This window comes from Stigmatopora nigra, chromosome 21 (genome assembly GCF_051989575.1).
Source record: "Stigmatopora nigra isolate UIUO_SnigA chromosome 21, RoL_Snig_1.1, whole genome shotgun sequence".
Lineage (NCBI taxonomy): Eukaryota > Metazoa > Chordata > Actinopteri > Syngnathiformes > Syngnathidae > Stigmatopora > Stigmatopora nigra.
Window position 1 is genome coordinate 6,911,212 of NC_135528.1, and position 16,819 is coordinate 6,928,030.

General features: G+C 46.9%; 4 protein-coding genes and 1 long non-coding RNA gene across 9 annotated transcripts in view; 2 read left to right on the top strand and 3 right to left on the bottom strand.

Moving 5' to 3' along the window:
* The window catches only part of LOC144214688 (uncharacterized), a 53,909-nt gene extending 43,937 nt beyond the window's left edge, over positions 1 to 9,972 (top strand). Inside the window, exon 3 of the long non-coding RNA XR_013330271.1 lies at positions 9,962 to 9,972. This is a non-coding gene — a long non-coding RNA (uncharacterized LOC144214688). The remainder of the gene's footprint in view (positions 1 to 9,961) is intronic.
* On the bottom strand, positions 19 to 2,513 carry sf3b4 (splicing factor 3b, subunit 4). Its single transcript, XM_077743681.1, has 5 exons — positions 2,386 to 2,513; positions 1,722 to 1,850; positions 978 to 1,658; positions 730 to 888; positions 19 to 340 (listed from the first exon to the last, which is right to left on the bottom strand). The coding sequence occupies exons 1-5, from the start codon at positions 2,417 to 2,419 to the stop codon at positions 168 to 170; spliced, it is 1,176 nt and encodes a 391-aa protein (XP_077599807.1). The 5' UTR covers positions 2,420 to 2,513; the 3' UTR covers positions 19 to 167.
* lix1l (limb and CNS expressed 1 like) lies at positions 2,748 to 8,156 on the bottom strand. The gene is made up of 6 exons (XM_077743534.1): positions 7,598 to 8,156; positions 6,643 to 6,806; positions 6,430 to 6,570; positions 6,268 to 6,363; positions 6,117 to 6,194; positions 2,748 to 3,652 (listed from the first exon to the last, which is right to left on the bottom strand). Exons 1-6 carry the CDS (start codon positions 7,992 to 7,994, stop codon positions 3,401 to 3,403), a joined length of 1,128 nt encoding a protein of 375 aa, XP_077599660.1. The 5' UTR covers positions 7,995 to 8,156; the 3' UTR covers positions 2,748 to 3,400.
* Positions 9,518 to 16,547, bottom strand: LOC144214676 (polyadenylate-binding protein 1-like). 5 transcript variants are annotated; one of them, XM_077743261.1, is made up of 16 exons: positions 16,304 to 16,547; positions 15,876 to 16,038; positions 15,522 to 15,715; positions 15,249 to 15,442; positions 14,945 to 15,060; positions 14,686 to 14,825; positions 14,516 to 14,610; positions 14,310 to 14,447; positions 14,137 to 14,232; positions 13,706 to 14,063; positions 13,416 to 13,505; positions 13,181 to 13,305; positions 12,717 to 12,804; positions 12,262 to 12,392; positions 12,098 to 12,191; positions 9,518 to 12,023 (listed from the first exon to the last, which is right to left on the bottom strand). In XM_077743261.1, the coding sequence occupies exons 3-16, from the start codon at positions 15,685 to 15,687 to the stop codon at positions 12,019 to 12,021; spliced, it is 1,836 nt and encodes a 611-aa protein (XP_077599387.1). In that variant the 5' UTR covers positions 15,688 to 15,715; positions 15,876 to 16,038; positions 16,304 to 16,547; the 3' UTR covers positions 9,518 to 12,018. The 5 variants fall into 5 exon arrangements, with proteins under 5 accessions (XP_077599387.1, XP_077599390.1, XP_077599386.1 ...); XM_077743264.1 differs by having other exon boundaries at positions 13,181 to 13,296; positions 15,876 to 16,223; XM_077743260.1 differs by having other exon boundaries at positions 15,876 to 16,223.
* LOC144214685 (type-4 ice-structuring protein-like) lies at positions 10,375 to 11,269 on the top strand. Its single transcript, XM_077743277.1, has 4 exons — positions 10,375 to 10,473; positions 10,578 to 10,643; positions 10,716 to 10,839; positions 10,920 to 11,269. Exons 2-4 carry the CDS (start codon positions 10,598 to 10,600, stop codon positions 11,131 to 11,133), a joined length of 384 nt encoding a protein of 127 aa, XP_077599403.1. The 5' UTR covers positions 10,375 to 10,473; positions 10,578 to 10,597; the 3' UTR covers positions 11,134 to 11,269.
* Positions 16,548 to 16,819: the final 272 nt, after the last annotated feature.

A 16,819-nucleotide genomic window follows, 5' to 3' on the forward strand; every position in this document is an offset into this window, starting at 1 on the left:
CTTAGGGATTGGACGGCGTGTACTCAAGGTTTTATTGGCTAGCGGTCTTTCATCTGTACAGTGACCCCAGATACAAAGCTATTAAAACAAATCAACCTTACAAATGTCAAACCAATGATTTTCTTTCTTTAAAAAAACAAAACAAAGGGAAAAGAAAAGACGCCACGTTAAGGCATGGGCGCCCTTATGGGAAGCCGAGGCGGGGCCACGGGCGGTCTAGGCGGCATGGGGGGCGCTCGCTGGAAGCCGAAGGGCGGCGGGCGAGGCGGGGCCGCGCCGTACCCCGGCGGGGGCATGGGAGGGGGCGGCGGTCCTCTCATACCAGGCGGCACCGGATGACCTGGGGGGAGGAGGAGGAGGGAGGTTGGCTTAGACCACTGGTGTCAAAGAGGCGGCCCGGGGGCCAAACGTGGCCCGCCGCATCACTTTGTACGGCCCGACTAAGTACATTGTGGTAGGCAACTCTCTGTTTTAGGATCAAATTCAAATGATATTTCCTGATTTTCCCCCTTTTAAATCAATCATTGCAATTTTTATCCATTTTTTTTCTTTCGCTATTAGCATTTTGGAAAATCTAAAAATATCCAAATAATTATTAAATGTTTTTCCTTCCTAAGAAAAATAGTTCAAATAAAGTTTTATATCTATAAAAAAACAAATATTTAATCCAGTTTTTATAATCCAATTAACAAAAAAAATACATCCAGAGGAGGCGGAGTTTGTACTTACCCATGGGCGGTCCATAGGGGGCTCTGTGCGGCATGCCCATTGGCGGCGGGGGCATGCCGGGAGGGAGCGGCGCCCGCGCTTGAGCGGAACCCGGCGGGGCCGGGGGCGGGGGCACCATGCCGGGGGGTGCCGGAGGAGGCATGGGCATCTGCGGCATGGCTGTGGGGGGAGGAAAAGGGGAAAGGAATCAAAATTAAATGCAGGGTGAAAAAAGTCCAAAACCAAGAAGAGCCTTTTGGCCAACTCACCGTGCAGGGATCCCGGGAAGGGCGGCGGCATGTGCCCGCCCGGCTGCCCCTGATGGGCGTGGTGCATGGCCATGGCGTGCGACATGCCCCCCATGGATCCCGGCGGCGGCATGGGCGGGAAGAGCCCCGCCGGCGGCATCCCCAAGCCCAGGCTGGCGCCCAGGGACGTCAGCACCGGCGGCGGGATGGCCTGCGGGGGCGGCGCGTCGGCAAACAGCTGGTGAGGGCGGTCAGCCTGCGACAGCGGGTTCTGCGCGGCCAGCAGGCGCTCGGCGGCCGAGCCGTGGCGCTCGCCCTTGGAGTCCTTCTTGAAGGCGTAGGACACGGTGATGGGCCGGTTGCAAAGGTACTGGCCGTTCATGGCCTCGATGGCGGCGTCCGAGGCGTCGAAGCTGGCAAAGTTGATGAAGGCGTAGCCTTTGGAGTTGCCCGTGTCGGGGTCCCGCATGATCTTGGGCGTCTGCAGGATCACCCCGAAGGCGCTGAAGGTGTCGTACAGCAGCTTCTCGTCAATCTCAGAGTCCAGGTTTCCGATGAAGATGTTGGCCCCCACGTCCAGGTTCTTGTTGTGCGCCGACGCCTTGTTGACGCGGATGGGCTTGCCGTACAGTTTGATCATGTTCATGATTTTGATGGCGTAGTCGGCGTCCTCTTCGCTGAGGAACTCCACGAAGCCGTAACCTGAAAGAGGGGGGGTCCCAGTTAAGCCGCCGTTTGCCGCAGTTCACGGGCCTTTCTCCTTACCCTGATGCTGGCCCGTCACCCGGTCTTTGGGCATGTGTGTGTTGACCACGGGACCGGCCTGCAGGAAAAGCTCCCATAGTAGCGGCTCCGACACCTTCTCGTCCAAGCCGCCCACGTATACCGTGGCATCTGGAAAACAAGCCAAACTTTAACCCAATGATACAAAGCATTTGTGTGCAGACAATGAGGTTCCTTGGTGCAATAAAATCCCATTCGTTCATTCGGCCTTCCTACTCCACTTGGATTAGACGTGTAAACCCGTCCATGAGTTCATAAAGGGAAACACAAGTGCAAAATTGTCCCTCTATTATCGCCGTAGTTCGTTCACATTCATCCCTGTTAGCAAGGTAGCATCTTATGCTAACTATAACTAAAGCACGTATTTTAAGACTGTACGCCGAAAGAACGTGCATATAGGCGGCTTAAATATACCGTCAAAAATTTAACAGGCCGCAAGTGTAGTTTTATTGGCCATAGCGACGCATAAAAGTATAAAAGAATTATGAAGCGGAATTGAAGACTACGGGGTGGACATGCGCGTGTTAGCCATAGGATAGTTGCAAGCATAAAAGTGAAAACTACTGGACAAAGGACGTTAAAACTAGCTAATTGGAGGGAAAATTGTATTAATCACTCGTCGTTAGTCAAAGGGCAGTCGCATTACCTTGATTTCGTTCGGAAATCGGTCCCGCTGCCATGTTGAATGAACAACGGTGAACTGGGATGCCGCTTGAAGGAAGCCACGCCTTTTCCGGCTACGTATACGGAAGTACCGTGTCATTCAAAATAAACGTAGAATAGTCATTAAAAAAACCTTAGGGCAGTCTCACTCAATTCAAATATAAAATAAAAGTTTAACCTATTGCAGAAGTGGAACTCATTATATACCAGTAACAATAATTATTACTGAAAACAAAGAATGCAAAACATTTCTGTACCTATATATATTTTCCCAATTAGATGTTTACCTAAAAATGAAGCTATTTTTTGTGTACAAACAAAGCAATGTGACATAACACGTAAATGTGTATCTTCATGTATTTTATTATATATAAATCTACTAAATGTATAAACATTGAATACAAAAACACGCATAGAAAACACATACAATAACAACCTTGAGAAATCCTTTACAAAACAACCAATACTGTTCGGTTAGGAATGAAAACAACATGCAAAAGGAAAAACACAAACTGAATATATATCATGTTTTTGTATAAAAGTCTCCCCCATTCTGTCCTAATGGCAAACTTTGATATAAAAAGCGAAATGTGACATCTGCTTTGGCTACTAGTCACATTTTGTAGTACAATCCACTTGGAATACACCCAAAGAAATGTTGTAACAACATAAAAAATGATTCTGAAATGGCTTAAGTAACACACATAAAAACTGTACTTCATATTTGATTCATACAATCATCCAATAATAAAGTGAAAGGCAAAGCAAGGCATGTTTTTGTACCATAAAAATGGTAAGGAACTATGTTGGAGAGTTGAGGAGCTTCATTTTAGCCAAAAGTTGTGCTATTATAAGCATGATAAGTGCCAAAAAACTAAATAGAAATGAGTTGTTGTTTTTTTTTAATCTCTGTTTTGAAGTCCACTTTGACTTGTAACAAATTGCTAAGTGTAATTTTTTCTAAATTTTTGGGTAATCTTACTCACAGTGGGGCGCTTTTAGTGCGAGGGCAGCGTGGCGGCGTTGGCGGCGTTCAGCTGTCCCACGGCCAACATGAGGATGTCCTTCTTCTCCTTGTGGAAGCGCAGCTCGCGGCCGGCCAGCCGCGCCTCCTCCAGTTCGCGCTGCGTGGCCGCCAGCTCGCGGGAGACGGCGCCCGCCACGCTCTGCTCGCGGTTCACCCAGTCGGCCGCCATCTGCGTGCGCATGTCGTCGTCCAGCGCTCGGTGAGAGTAGTGGGCCAGAACTTCCTGTTACAAACACGAAAAAAAAAAAAACACAACAAGTAAGAAAAAGTCAAAGCATGGTCAAAAATAAGGTCACGTTCAGAAGCTATTTGGCTGTCATTGTACATTCCATTTTGACCAAAACACAAGGCAGTCCTATTATTAAAAAAAAAACTTTGTAACCCTTAAATTCTAAATATATACATTTAGTCTTCCATATTTTAAACTCCACATTTTACCACAACTTCTCAAAATGCATCCACGACCTCTAACAAACATGCTTTTGCGACGTGTATTAAAAGAGTGGAAATGGATACAAATACATTCTACAAAATGTAGGCTATCATAAAGAGGAAAGCTTTCCGCAATACTAAGTGTCCTGCACGTGCAATTAGTGGATTGTCATCAGGTGCTTGCTTCAGCCCAACCCCCATTGCTTCAACTTCAGCTCGGTCGGTGCTTGGAAGGGAAAAGCTTCCCTCAACCTCGAACCACGTTTGCCCAACCCCCGTCCATTCCACTTTTTCACCTATGTATATGTGACTATGTCACCTTTGCAAAGACACTCAGCCCTGCCTGCTATAAACTGCCAAGAGCCAATTCAAGACTTTTTCATGGATCTTTTGAAAACGTTGGCCATCAAAGCCTTTTGACCATTTTGACTCATTTAAGAGCACCTTTTATGAATGATATTTTCACCCATTTCATTATACTATATTGATGACAATATAGTATATAGTATAGTAAAGGCTTTTAATTTGATATAAAAGTGTGGCATCCCATAATAGTAGGCTTTCATGTCAAACTATTCCACAATGTGTAGCTTTCCATGAAGAGGAAAGCTCTCCGCAATACTAAGTGTCCTGCATGTGCAATCAGTGGATTGTCGTCAGGTGCTTGTTTCAACCCAACCCCCACTGGTTCCAAGTTGGTCAGCTCGATCGGTGCTGGATGACTCGAACCAAAAGCTGCTGCCTCCCCACCCTCCACCCACAGTGACCCAACCCCCGTCCATTCCACTTTTTCACCTATGTATATGTGCCTTTGTCACCTTTGCAAAGCCACTCTGTCTGGTATAAACTGTCAAGAGCCAATTCAAGATTTTTTTCTGCACCTATTAAAAACATTGGCCATCAAAACACAGACTTTTGACCATTTGACTCATTTAAGAGCACCTTTTATGAATGATATTTCAGCCATTTAACTATACTATATTAATGACAATAAAGGCTTTGAATTTGATTAAAAAGAGCTTAAGAGTAGGCTTGCATTTCAAACTATTCCACAAAGTGTAGCTTTTCATAAAGAGGAAAGCTTTCCGCAATACTGAGTGTCCTGCGTGTGCAATCAGTGGAGTGGCGTCAGGTGCTTGTTTCAGCCCAACCCCCGTTGCTTCAACTTTCTCAACTCGGTCGGTCGGTCGGTGCTGGACGATGGCTTGAAGCAAAAGCTGCCCCCACCCTCCACCCACAGTGACCCAACCCCCGTCCATTCCACTTTTTCACCTATGTATATGTGCCTATGTCACCTTTGCAAAGCCAACCTGCCTGCTATAAACTATCAAGAGCCAATTCATTTTTTTTACCTATTTCAAACGTGGGCCATCAAAGCCTTTTGACTTTTGACCATTTTGACTCATTTAAGAGCACCTTTTATGAATGATATTTTCACCCATTTCATTATAGTATATTGAAGACAATATAGTATATAGTATAGTAAAGGCTTTAAATTTGATATAAAAGTGTGGCATCCCATAAGAGTAGGCTTTCATTTCAAACTGTATTCCACAATGTGTAGCTTTCCATGAAGAGGAAACTTTCTGCAATACTAAGTGTCCTGCACGTGCAATCAGTGGATTGTCGTCAGGTGCTTTTTGCAGCCCAACCCCCGTTGCTTCAAGTTGGTCAGCTCGGTCGGTGCGGGATGACTCGAACCAAAAGCTGCCTCCCCACCCTCCACCCACAGTGACCCAACCCCCGTCCATTGAACTTTTCCACCTATGTATATGTGCCTTTGTCACCTTTGCAAAGCCACCCTGTCTGCTATAAACTATCAAGAGCCAATTCATAACCTCAAGTTTATTTCAATTTATTTATGTTATATTACGATTGACCGGTGCAAAAAAAAAAAAACGACTCCTGCCTCCTACTACTGCAACACAAAAGTACCATTTGTATTTTTTTTAGTTGAAACCACTACTGTTTGAATCATTGTTTTATAGAGAAATGTTTGGCTAGCTTAGTTGAAATGTTGGGGAAAAAAACAAGAATTCCCCCCCATTAAATTTCCCCGGAATCGATCGGGACGCCAAAATGAGTTAAAAAAAAAATGTGACGTCAACCTCAACGTTGGGAAAGTTGACATCTGGCACAAAGGCGTTTTTCATTATCCGCCATTTTCCGCCCCCGATCTACCGCCAAGCGTCACGAGAGAGAGAGCGCGGCGGGCCGCTTTACCCGATTAGCACGATGGAAAGCGCGTGAGCTACCTGACGTGAACATTGGCGTTCCCTCATGGCCTTCAGGCTTCCGTTCCAGTGGAGGAGCTGGAAAACCGTCATCAGCTCCTAAAAAGGAGACAAAAAGGTCTTGGTAACGGGGGTGCCGTCCCACCGGGAGCCCCCGTTTTTTTTTTTTTACCTGGAATTCCAGCATGGATTTTCCTTTGTTGGATTCCAGCATGAAGCGGAACGCTCCGATTCCCGTGTTGGGATTGTCGGCTTCTTCCCGATTTCCCTGCAAACATGGCGAGTGAAAATGAAGCACTTTTGCTTTTCAGCGCCTCCTAGGGGGCCGACTTACGTTAAAAGAAGCCAAAGCCTCGCCTACGCTCTTCTCGATGAAGTCGTCGGTGATGCGGCGCGACGGGTGTTCGTTGAAGACCGAGTTCATCAGGGCGATCTTGGCGGCGCTGCGCCGGGCCTCCGCCTTGGTGGGGCAGAACTGAAGAAAAAAATGCGGGTAAAACAAAAAAAAAGGGAGACCCCAGACCCAAATGCAAAAAGGAAAACGCACCTGGAAACTTCCAAAGCAACTGCCGCCAGGGAGGCTGACGTAGCAAACGTAGGGCGGGCTGCTGGTCGCCACCATCTCGTAGACCACCAGGGCGCCGTTGCGCAGCTCGGCTCCGCGACTCAGCTTCATCTGCCAGAACTCCTGCAAGGCCTCCACCACGTTGACTGCAGCCACACAAAAAAAGCCACCAACAAAAAAAGAAAGTCACTCTCATTTCCGGATGATCCCAAAAGTATGCGAGAGGCGGCCGTGACCTTTTAAGGCCGAGGTCAAGCTGGATGATATGATAGTGCTGTCAAAAAATGATCCATGACTTTTCACTGATTGGCTAGCTCCAAATTTGTTTACAATGGACGCGGTACGGTAGCTATTTTAACTTGAACTTGATCAAAAAGCCTCCATTTTGATACACGTGTTTGTTGTAGAGGATTGTTGATTTATAATGTAATCCCAGCTCAGGGTTTAGTAGCTAATCCTTTAATGAATTGGAACACATGTTGCACTGATTTAACCAAAAAAATAAAATTGGACTGGAAATGAGCAACATTTCAAATATGTGGTTATGTTGTTATTTGTTTTAGACTACAAGAGTGCATAAAGACACTGAAAAATGAAGGTTTCGCCACACTGCCTCGGTAAAGATGATTTATTACAGGCACTTTTTATAACGACGCTATTTTGAAAGGGTTAGGGTAGTAGGAAAAAGGATTTCTAGTCTATGTACAATACACTAGAAAACATTTTAAGTGAGCTTTTAACTAGTATTTTGTTAGTTCAAACTGGTACTCATTGGCACTTGTGTTAAGTCGTGGTCTGCCATTGACAGCAATAGACGTCCTATCTCTTCGTCTATCGCCGTGAAAGCAGAAGAAAATAAGTTGTTGTTGTTTTTGTTGTTGTTGTTGTTGTTGTTGTTGTTTTTAAGACGGCAAAAGTGTGTGTTTGAGGGACTCACCTCTGCCGTAGCCTTGCGTGTGTTTGGCAAAACTACGGACCACCGCTTCCACCGCCTCCTTCAGCACCGCCGGGTTCCCCGGGTTAGCGTGGCCGGCACCGGAGAACCCCAAGCCGGCGCCGGAGAAACCTAAGCCGGCTCCTCCTCCGCCGCTTCCCCCGTACAGGCTGTGGAGCTGGAGCGGTGGCGGTGGCGGCGGAGGCCCCGAGCAGGAGGTCAGCGACGGCGGCGAGGGCAGCAGCAGCGGTGGGACGGGAGCCGTCACCCCGGGGCGAAGAGACGACGACGACGACGAGAAAGAGCGGAGAGTGCCACCGACATTGGCCGCCGAACCGAAGCCGATTCCCGGTTGGAGCCGCTGAGGACGCATATGGATCGGGAGAAGGTGAGATTCCATCGTCGGGAACCGCGACGCTCGCTCGGGGTGACAAGTGGGGTCCGGTGGCTTGAGGTTTTATGAAGAGGAAAATATGAAATAGTTTAGGAATTTAGCTAGGTTTTGAGAGCATGAACACTCCAAGTGTACTTGACTGTTGTTCTGGTCTGCATCCTGCCTGCTTGGACTGTTAGCCTGGGTGCCTTCAGGGACGTCTTGTAAATTACACAACCGAGGTAGAAGAACAAAAAAAAAAACACATCACCCCCGGGATTTTTGTCTGACAAGACATAACATATTCAAATAAACACCACATTTCTCCCACGTTTGTGTTACTTTTTTTCTTGAAGAAAAATGGAAACTGACGAAGGAGTAGGGAAGTATCCAATTTTATTACCGGTAGTGAACGCATCCCTGGAAAGTCAGAAATATTAGGGCAAGAAATTTGAGCCTCGTCTTGTTCCTTCCAGTCTGGCCTACAAATGGTCCTCCTTCGCAACCACAATTCCACACAATGCATCATGTTTAGCTTAACACGCTTTATCCCATTTTGGCAATGAAAGATTAGGATAACGATGGCCAACTTTCAAAACTCGGGACCACAGACGGTGCTGGAAAAAAGAGAGGAAATGAGACCCAGACCCCGGACCCCAAACCCTTACCTAAGCCGAACCCCAAAACCACCCCCTGCTCCCACATGTCTTGTATAAATGTTCATTCTTTCTGTGGTCTGGTAAAAGGCCAGAGGAGGAAAGATGGAACATTGTTTTGAAGAGAGCCACATTGCGATGCTCATGATGTCAACGTGCGTCTGCTTCCACTGCGTCCGCCATCTTGGCTCTTGGGAAAATTCCAACGCTTTTATAGAAAGAAGTGAATTTTTATAAGGTAGTCTATTACAAACACATTCACGGCAAAATTGTGAACAAGCCATTCTTGAACGCCAACACGCTTTATTGGCATTTATTTTATCATACTAAACAAAAACAAAAATGACCGACAAGGCCGCAAAGGTTGCTTAAAATGTTGTGTAACAACAATTCAGTCGTGGCAAATCCTGTTTGTAAAAAAAATGCTATCATGCAGTTTATTGTCCTTGTGTTTAGCCAAAAAAAAAAGCCGAAAAAGCAAAAAGTCCATGTCACAACACATATTTCATAACATCCAAATCACGACCAGTTATTCTGGTTGTTGACGTGCTTACAAGAAAGCCATAAAAAAATCTGAAACTAAAATAGAAGCTATTTTAAAGATATGAGTCGATTAAAAAAATATTTAAATGAACAGATAGAAGTTGTAAACTAGTAAGTATACGTAATTACTGGAAGCACATCCAAGATGGCGGCATGTGGCCGCAATCTGTCTATGATTTTCTAGAATATTTGAAGAAGTGAAGAAAGCACACAAACCAGTGGTGGACACTCTAAGATTTATAAAAAAGAAAGAAAAAAATGAAAAGAAAAGAAAGAGGCTGCAGCACATTCCCCCAATTCTCTCTCCACATCTGGCATTCATCAAGGGCAAATCCGTCTGGAGCACAAAGAGGGATTTCTGGCCAAGCTGGTCTTTTATTTACAAGCACACGTGGGCTCCTGCCATAAAATGAAATTTCAACCAAAAAAACAAAACAAAAAAATGACATGGGCTCGAAGGGCAATGGACAATTAATGAGTCCATAAAGATAAGATTGGACTTCCACATGCTCATTTTCTTCTTGGAATTATGAGATCAATATTTGGCTTATGCCTCAGAATATCATTTTTACATTTAAAAAAATCCATTCACTGCCATTAACGGAAGTTTTTGATAAATGTGGAAAACACGCTCTTTAATGTATAACAATATTTTTCCCCAATTTTTCCGCATTTTTACACATATTTTAATCCAGCATCCAAAGCGGATCATTTTTTCTTAACTTAATGTACTTAAATTGTATGCGACGACATTAAAAAAGTAGGCTATCGTATAAAGGGGGAGGGGCTAATAAGGCCTAAAAAAATAATGCTACGTTTTAGAAAAAATAAATTCTGGTTGGAATTAAGTGATCCTGTTTCATGGCGGTCCAATCCGCTTGGACACCATGGTGGGATCACGGCGCAGCGGATTGGACGTCCGTCGCCATCCGTGGAAGCCAAACGTCATGTCACGTGGCCTCGAACCGACGTTACGTGTTTGTCAGGAAGCTGATGTGGCAGGACTACGTGTCCCCCCGCCTACGCCCACGTCATTATCGACTCGGACCGCTGTCATCGCCGGCTCGTGATAAGACCGCTCAGATGTGGACTTTAGTCCACTCGGTCCAAGTGGCAGTCATGGCCTCAAGGGTCACGCCAACAAGTGTTTGTCAGCGCCCCCGCTGTCCAATGGCGTGTCCGTGTCGTAATCGCGTCCAATGGGAGCGAAGAAGAGGCTCAGCGGCCCCGAAGTGGGCCTTTAAAAGGAGCGGCTTAACCAAGTGGTGGTTACCATCATCCGGTCTCTGAATCCTCCTGTCCTCCAGGTGAGTCCCTTTATGCTCTCTTTTTTTAAAGCTTTACAATGTTGTCAGAATTGGATTGTGATGACGGATGTACTTTTTAATAAGCCGCCTCCTGTTTTTTTTAGGTCTTCTCCAAAGCATCACCATGAAATTCCTCGTCGTCGCCGTCCTCACCATCGCCCTGGCTCATGGTGAGCACGCACTTGTCAAAGGTAAAGGCGCGTTTTAAGGCCCGACCTTAAAAACGGTGTTTCCATTTACAGCCAGCATGGCCGAAGAAGCCCTGGACATGGCCGTCATCACCCAAAAATTTGAGGAGATGAAGACCAAAGTGACAGAGGAGTTGAACAAGCTGATCAACACTCAGGATTTGGGCAGCCAGGCTCAGTGAGTAGTAGCCCCACGGGTTTAAAAAAAAGAAAAGTGAAAAAAATGTGTCTTGAGCTCCTCCCCCCGCCATCTTGCAGGACCTTCTTGGAGGAGCAGAAGAAGCAGTTTGAACCCATGATGACCAAAGTCCTGGAAGACCTGAAGGCCGCCGCCACCAATGCACAGGAGCAGCTGGAACCCATGACCACCAACTTCCAGGCCCAGATCCAGCCCATGGTGGCCCAGGCCCAGCTCCAGATCGAAGCCTTCGTCAAGGACATGATGGACAAGACCAAGGCCCTGGCCAACTAAAGAAGAAGCCATCTTGGACCATCTTGACTTCCCTTTTTCCGGCCCGCTGTGTTTCTCTGGTTTTGCCACACGGGGGGGATTAGATCCCCCACCCCAAAAAACAAAGATGTGCAATAAAAAACCTTGAAACACAAAATGTGTACCTCATTTGTGGATAGCCAAAGGAATTGGACGACTGTTTAATTTATGCGTGGCCACGTGACAAATAAAATGTTTAGACTAAGCAGGCAAATTCAAAGCATAATATCTAGCTAGCTGCACTAGGTAGCTACTTAGCGCACGGTGACGTGGATAGCATGCTAGCCGAAATCTGCGGCTAATTGGACAGATTTTTTTGGTGGGTGGGGCTACAAAATGAGACAAATTGGGATCTAAATTCCTTATTAGGCATTCTTAGATGGATTTTTTTAAGTCATTCGCTAGTATCACCACATTCTGTTTTTTGACCTTTGACCTCACAACCACAAACGTCATCATTCTTCCGGGACATCCATCGATTTGAAGTGAATCATTTGTTTTGAATTTTCAAGCCCAAAAAAACAATGTTGCAATATTTACCCAATAAGTAACAGTTGTTTTTTATTTTTTTTATTTATGTATTTTCCTCCAAATGAATATAAATGCATATAAAAAGTCAAGACTTATTTCAAAACCCTATCATAGAAAAATAATTCAATTCCCTCACTTTAATTTAGTGGCTAATAATTATCTTCTAGTTGTTTTAGTGATATTTTCTGTTTAGTTTTTACTTGCATTCATTCTTTTAGTTATTTTTGTGGTTAAGTCATTATGATTTTTTGTTTTTTTAACGTTCATTGGCAGTCTGACTTTTCAATTTATAGCTTTTTTTAAATTTCTACAGGCTCAAATGCTTCCAAGACGACGTCATTCTGAGAAAAAAAGGCCAAAAATGGATGAATAAAGGGACTTTTTTCATCTTTTTGTGTGTGTGTGTGTGATGTACCTGACACGGGTTCCCGCTTAAAGGACGCCAGTAGACCTTGGCGGGTAACTCCTTTGGCCTGGTGGGCCTGGAGCACGGCCAACGCTTCGTCCACCTATCGAGTGTCAGGCACCCCCTGGTTAACTGGTCCAGCATTTTAAAAAGGAGCGCCCAGGCGAGCTTACTTTGGAGTTGAGGGATTCGGGCGACTCCAGCATGTGAAGCAACTCCGAGTTGTCGATCTCCAGCAACATGCCGGTAATCTTCCCCGCCAGGTCGGGGTGCGTGCTCTGGATCAGCGGGAACAAACACTCGCCTGCCGGGGAAACAGCTCAACTTTAGCTTTAGCGGCTAAAGCAACTTTTCAATAGGGCCAAATCTGTGTGCTTTTATCCAAAAAAACAAGTCTTAACGCTGATAATTGTTATCTTGTGCTAAAGAAAACACATTAGTTATGACATGCTAACCACTTTAGCCCATTTTTATTGTATAAAAAATGGTTTTAGGACGACTTATTTGCGAGTGCGCAAGCTTGAAATGTCATTGTAAGGATGTAGAATGACGCGGCATTTTGTTCCATTCAAAATGGCTTCCGCAATGGTGCCCCATTTTGAAGTGAAGGGTTACTGTGATTGCTTACCTAGCATCTGCTTCTGGTCCATGGGAAGAGCCGCGGCCAACGTGGAAGCCGTCAGAGGCTTGGGTGTGTGGCCGCCGCCGCCACCGGCCTGTGGGAGAGGCCACAAATTTACTCACTGAGGCAAAAATAAGACTTTCTAAGAGCATGTGGTCGAGCTAAAATGGACACAAAATGTTTGACAGGTTTAACTTAGGTCAGTCACGGTTAGCGGTTAGGCGAGGGCCAGCGTTGGCTAAAAAGATGTCAAAATGTACCCCATGCAAACAACCAGAATTGCCCTTTTAAATCCTATTTTACTTGACGTTATTTAGTATACCATTTTTAGTTGCTTATTTATAGCAGGTGTCCAAATCAAATAGTTGAAATTCTGCCCACAGTCTAGTCAGCAGCACTTCTCGTTTTTACCACTAGAGGGAACCAGCATTGAGAGCTGAACACTTATGTTAATTGGATTCGTCCTTCACCTGCGTCTCCTGCAAGTGGTTGGAAGGGCTGCGGATTCCCGTGGCGTACTTGTACGGAGGGCTGCTCACCACGGGGGAGAGGGGGCTGCCCACTGGGGGGCTCGGCGGCTGGGGGGCTACGGAGACAACAAACATATTTTTTTAGCAATGTGCACACATTACTTTTTGGAAATGACATCCAGGGTATGCTAAATAAAGTGTCAATGTTGGCATAACTAAACATAAAAACACCCACCTACGCGCTGAACAGAAATCCCACGAGGACCCTGGGACGAGGGTCTCCCGGGGGGGCTGACACTCGAATTCCTCATGGTGGCAGGAAGCTCTAGAATAGTAGAAATGGACGTTAACCAGTTAGCTAGCCATGGCTTGTCTTTTTGGGATGAAAACAATGCTCAAAAGGACTAGAATAGTAGATTGAAATCCATTCATCCACTCAGTGCAATCAGACAAATGACCAATCACATTAACGGTTCTGGAAGAGTTAGCATTCAATTAGCCTAGCATGGGCATTTTTCATCGTACCTGCGGTGGCCCAACGGGGGCCCGGACACATGGGCGCCGCCGCCGCCGGGAAGAAGGCGGCCGTGCGATTCTGCGCCTGCTGCACGGGCGCCATGAAGTAGGCCGGGGATGGCGGCGCCTGGTAAGGGTTGATGACCTGGTTGGGCGGCGGCGGCGGGGGGCGCGCGTTGTTCATGCGCTGAATGTACTGGCGTGTCAAGTAGGCCTGCCGCTCCTCCTTCCTCTGGGCCAGCGCCACGTAGAGCGGCTTGGTGGCCACGATGCGCCCGTTCATCTCCGCCACCGCCTTGCCCGCCTCGTCCGGAGACGAGAAACAGACGAAGCCGAAGCCTTTGCTGCGCCCGCCCTGCGTCATCACCTGCGCGTGCGCGGGTGGGACGACCCGGGTCAGCTAGGCCAAGAAAACAAAATGGCGACGGCGGCGTTGCTACCTTAGCGCTGGTGATCATGCCAAAAGGCTGGAATTCTCGCCGCAGGCTTTCGTCGTCGATGCCGTCGTCTAGGTTCTTCACGTACAGGTTGACGCCCTGCCGGTGGGCAAAAGGGGGCGGCGGTCACTGGCTTTGTCCGAGGGGGTGGGGGGGTTAACGCTTTGGATGGCGACCTGGTTGCGCGAGAGGCGATCTTGCTTCATCTGCTCAAACTTGCGCTTGAGTTCGGCTTGCCTCTCCACCTTCTTCTGGGCGCGGCTGACGTACATGGTCCTGCCGTGGAACTCCTTGCCGTTCATTTGGTCCACCGCCTGGGCGCCGCCCACATTTTAGACAAGCCCAGCAGCGCCCCAAGAAAGCGGCGTGGCGTCCCTCTCACCTTTTGGGCGTCCTCGTGCCTGGCGAAGCCGACGAAACCGAAGCCTCGACACGAGCCGTGTTCGTCCGTCATGACGCGGACGCTGGTGGTGTTTCCTGAGCGTCAGAGTGGGCGGTCCGCGGTCAAGGTCCGCCCCCTCGGCAGAGTTGGGGTCGGGGGGAGTCACTGACCGAACGTGCTGAAGATGTCCCTCAATGTGTTGTCGTCCACGTCTTGGCCAAAGTTTTTCACGTAGACGTTGGTGAACTCCTTGGCCCGGACGGCCAGTTCGGCCTCGCGTTCTTTGCGGGATTTGAAGTGGCCCACAAATCTACGCCAAAGTGGTAAAAACGTTGGGAAGCAGAGGGTTAGATGCCATTGGCGGATGGGGAAGGTCATTTGCTTTAGCTCTTTTGCATTTTAGCTAACTAAACCTAGATAACATCTTACACTTTCTGATCCTTGAGAAGCTTGCCGTTCATCTCCACAATGGCTCTCTCGGCCGCCTCCTGGGTCTCAAAATGCACAAAACCGTAGCCTTTGGAGCCATTTTCGTCACACACCACCTGTTTCAACAAAAAAAGGAGCTTACGGTTAATGCTTTATCCAACAGCGCCCCCTTTAGACACCCATGAAACTCACTTGAAGCATGAAAAATGGTCAAGTACCCCCAAAGCATGTGCTGTGGTAGTTAGCGAGAGAACAAAATCCCCTACCCGACCCACCCCAAAAAAAAAGATTTGCCAATCCGCACCTTTCCGGACAGGATGTTTCCGAAGAAAGAGAAGATGTCGTAGAGCACGTTGTTGTCGATGGATCGGTCTAAGTTCTTGATGAAGACGTTGCCCACGCCGCTCTTCCTCAGCGAAGGGTCCCGCTGCCACCACATGATGCGCATGGGTTGACCCTTGATTAGGTCAAAGTTCATGGTGTCCAGTGCATGTTCGGCTGAGCAAAATAAATAAAGATAAAATCAAAACAACAACAACAATAACAAGTCCGAATCAGGACTGATCCTCCAATTTACCGTCGGCGAGCTGCTGGAAATTGACGCAGGCGTAACCCAGGGAGCGTCCACTCATCATGTCCCGACATATTCGGATGGACAAGATGACTCCGATGCGGCTCAGCCTCTCGTACAGCTGGGCCTCGGTCACGTCCGCATGCAAGTCGCCCACGTACAACGAGGCCATGAGCGGGCCAATAAGAACCGAGGGAGGCCTATTTCGGATTTGGGATACGGGGGATGTGCTTTTGGTCAAAAAACAAACAAAACAACAACAAAAACTAAAGAAAAACAAACAAACAGAAAGAAAAAGAAATACACCTCACCCTACCCCCCCAAAAAATTTAAAGGTAAAAGCGTCTGTTAATTACGTACCGGACCCGGGTCGCGGACTCGACGACGCGCCGAGTTGATCGTGTTTCTTATCCTCGGATTCCCAGTCGTAAAACGTCGTGGGCTCCATGTGATCGATCGGGCGTCGTCACAATCGTCACAGACGAAAGACGAGCATCTCGGCGTCCGGCGAGGGACATCGGGGCTTTGTTACAAGTCCGAAAGGTCACAGAGGGACTCGCACACTTTTGCCAGCGAGCGAGCGGACGTCAAAAAGACGCTCCCTCGCGTTCATTCGGACTTGTTGAAATGTGCTTGACGTCGGGCCACCGGTCCAAAAATTGATATTAGGGCACACCAATCAGAGGGGAATGCAATCCAAGACCTTTCCTAAGCACTTTCTTTCATTACAATGATTTGATTTTAGTGCTACCACGGCTCTGTTATGATGCAATCAAAACAGGACTCACCTTGCATTATTGAATTCTGTTCCATACGAAGGAAGAATCGTTCACATGGTTCTCTTGGGCTTGATAACGACGTAATTAACGAATTCTAGTGAGATTTAGAGCATACACGGAGTGAAGTTCGAGTCCAGGCAATTCAAACCACTTCTTTGACCACATTAAGAAAACAAGAACTTTAACATCCCAAAGCACACTTTCGTACTGTAGTTTAAATATTTTCGTTTACAATAAATTGTCCCGACTAAAAATTGACGGGCTAAAGGTAAAGTGAACCAACAGGGGGCAATATTGTTGCACAAAATGGCAGTCTGCATCCCCACACTACATCCAAAGTACAACGAAACATTTGCAGCTGCAAATATGAAGTAAATCAACTCAAATTATCAACAGGAGTGCAACGTCTTAGCTTGGTGACGTCATTTCCCTGCGACACCAAAACACGATTGCAATACTAGTATTTTGGTGATAATTTTGCACATTCCTAACAATATTGACTGCAATACAACACTACAGCTTTAA